Genomic DNA, 2,976 nt, shown 5'->3' on the forward strand with positions numbered 1-2,976 from the left:
AGCATTATCTTCATGATGTGCAGCTTTCTAGGCGCCTTCTGCCACTGCTGATCTGTGTTGCGGCACACAACTCTCGCGGCGCGCGTGCATGCTCCCCTCACACACACACACACTCGCACACACATTACACACCGACCACACACACACACACACACACACACACATTACACACACCACACACACCACACACACACACAGTACACACACACACACACACACACGACACACACCCATCGCACCAGAACACACACACACAACACACACACACACACACACACACACACACACAAGCTCTCTCGCCACGCAATACAATACTATAATTAATAAATCAATCACAGCGCGGGGTGAAGGTCTCTATAACTACCGACGTTGATCAGTTAGGCACATACACACACAGACGCGCACGCACACGCAACCACGCACACACACACACGCGCGCGCACACACACACACACAACGCGCACACAAACACACACACACACACAAACACACACACACACAGACGCACGCACGGACACACACACACATAATGTGGAGTGAACAAATGCCGCTGGGGTTTAGCAACGATAACGTAATACGTTTTGACTACGGAGAACCAGCACAACGTTTATATATAATTATGACGTCGACAAGCATAACATGATATCTTACTGTGCATAACATAAAATATTATGTGAATTTGAAGAAGGATTATTGAAGTTGATATTTGATTTTTGAATTGATCTAATGACAATTGATGTTTGAAGAACGGATATATGATTATTTAAATCGACGGATTTAACAACTTATTGGTTATAATATACTATAGGCTAAATCTCACGATCGGGCGCTAACATCAATATGCATCTAGAACTATGCATAATTAACAATGTTCCCAAAGACTTTGACCGAATATGGGCAAAAAAATCCAATGTACGACTGCCCCAATTGCAGTAACTTTTTTTCTAGTAAGGCAAATCTTAGAGCCAAGAACAGCAGAGAACAAGCGAGTAAAGCTTCGTTACTTTAGTGTCTGTTGCAGCCGGAGCAGCTACGAAAGCTCGAGAGCGGGATGCGAGTCTCGGTGGCGCCACCTACACTGCTCACATTTGCGCTACTGGCGTCACCTGTGGCGCAGATCGCGTTCCGTGGCGCAGCGAAGCGGGCAGCAACCTCCAGCAGGAAACAGACGGTGGCGACACCTAAGCCTGTGGCTAACATTATGAAAGCGGGCTGCAGCTGACGGAGGGCAAGCGTGCCGGCGGCGACGGCGGGCGGGGGAAAGTGGAGGCAGTGGTGAGCGCCCTCTGGCAACGCGTTCCTGCTCCATTCCTTGATGAATCCTCGCTCGTACAACGTCTGAATGCCGTAGTTAAGCTGCTTCGTGTAAGGAAAGTGCTTGGGCACGGCGAGGCCTCGGTATCCGGGGTAGAAGTAGACGGGAGCCAGGGTATAGCGGCAGTAGCCGTGCTGCTTGTAATCTCTGGCGAAAAACTGGATGGAGATGGCCTCGTCCTTGATTAAGCTGTAACCACCGGACAACACGCGCTCGTACGCCTCCTCTTCTAAATCGACGAATCCTCCGTCGTCAACTAAGCGGCGCCACAAGCGGCCAAGGTCAGATTCGGGGTCACTAGTGGAAAGAAGCTGTTCTTCCGATTGGCCGCGATAGACGAGCGGTGCCAGGGGACTGGTGGTGGCCTCTTGCAGTGAAGTAAACGGAAAAGGGTTGATGGTTTTTATCGAATGATGGCTGACCAGCGTGGCAGAGTAGGTCGCTGTAATGACCAAAGCAAACAGCCACCACCATCCGACCAGCATCCGTGACGGCATGTCGACAGCGTTATACGTGCCGCCCTGCTGCAGCACGGATCCCAGCTTGAACATCACGTACCTGCCGCTCGCCTCCATCCAGCTCCTCTCTGCTCTCCCGGGCTTTCTCCCTTGACCCGGGGTTCTCCACACCTCGTACAGCGTTAACGTCGCTACACAAGCAAGCAAGTAACCAAACACGAACAGCCACGTGCTATAGTGGAAAGGAGCGAGTATCGTTAGTGGCGCCACCTCTCGCACCCTCTCGGCCCGGATCACGAAGCTGTAACGGGACTCGGCGAGTGGATGCAGAAAGCTGACGAATCTCTGACGTTGCTCCGTAATTCGCAGATACGCTGCCATGTCTATCTCTCCCGCGGCCATCCCGGCGACTATGCCGTTGAAGCCGTAGCAGCGTGCCGTGACGGTGTAAGTGAAGTACATGAACGTAGACAGCTCTTGGAGAACTCGCGATCCCAGAGTGATCTCGGTGTTGTTACTACACGACCACAGTGCCACCTTCAGGTGAACGCCGCTGAGGTTAAGCGAGGCGCGGGCGGGCGGGATCCTTACATCCTTGCTCATGAGAAACAGCCGCTCGGACGCTCTATCCCGAGGTGAACACAGACCCAGACTAGCCGCTGCTGACCTGTTAGGGGGCACTGGGGTGTGAGACAGATAGGCTGCCATGGTGACGGCCACACAGATGCTGGTTACAACGAGAATAACACTCATGGTGATGCGTCAGTCACGATATATTAACTGCTGTCACGATGTTGCGGCCTATGTCACGATTTAGCAGTTTATGTCACGATGTAGCAGCCTCTGTCGCGATGTAGCAGCCTCTGTCACGATGTAGCAGCCTATGTCACGATGTAACAGCCTTTGTCACGATGTAGCAGCCTCTGTCACGATGTAGCAGCCTCTGTCACGATGTAGCAGCCTCTGTTACGATGTAGCAGCCTATGTCGCAATGTAACAGCCTCTGTCACAATGTAGCAGCCTATGTCACGATGTAACAGCCTCTGTTACGATGTAGCAGCCTATGTCGCAATGTAACAGCCTCTGTCACAATGTAGCAGCCTATGTCACGATGTAACAGCCTCTGTTACGATGTAGCAGCCTATGTCGCAATGTAACAGCCTCTGTCACAATGTAGCAGCCTATGTCACGATGTAACAGCCT

The 2,976-nt window shown here is 51.8% G+C and overlaps 1 protein-coding gene across 1 annotated transcript; it reads right to left on the bottom strand.

Moving 5' to 3' along the window:
- Positions 1 to 1,005: 1,005 nt before the first annotated feature.
- On the bottom strand, positions 1,006 to 2,526 carry LOC106817873 (glutamate receptor ionotropic, kainate 4-like). The gene has a single exon (XM_014822584.1). The coding sequence runs from the start codon at positions 2,524 to 2,526 to the stop codon at positions 1,006 to 1,008; it is 1,521 nt and encodes a 506-aa protein (XP_014678070.1).
- Positions 2,527 to 2,976: the final 450 nt, after the last annotated feature.

The sequence above is a fragment of the Priapulus caudatus genome, unplaced genomic scaffold, assembly GCF_000485595.1.
Source record: "Priapulus caudatus unplaced genomic scaffold, Priapulus_caudatus-5.0.1 Scaffold1899, whole genome shotgun sequence".
Classification (NCBI taxonomy): Eukaryota; Metazoa; Priapulida; class Priapulimorpha; order Priapulimorphida; family Priapulidae; genus Priapulus; species Priapulus caudatus.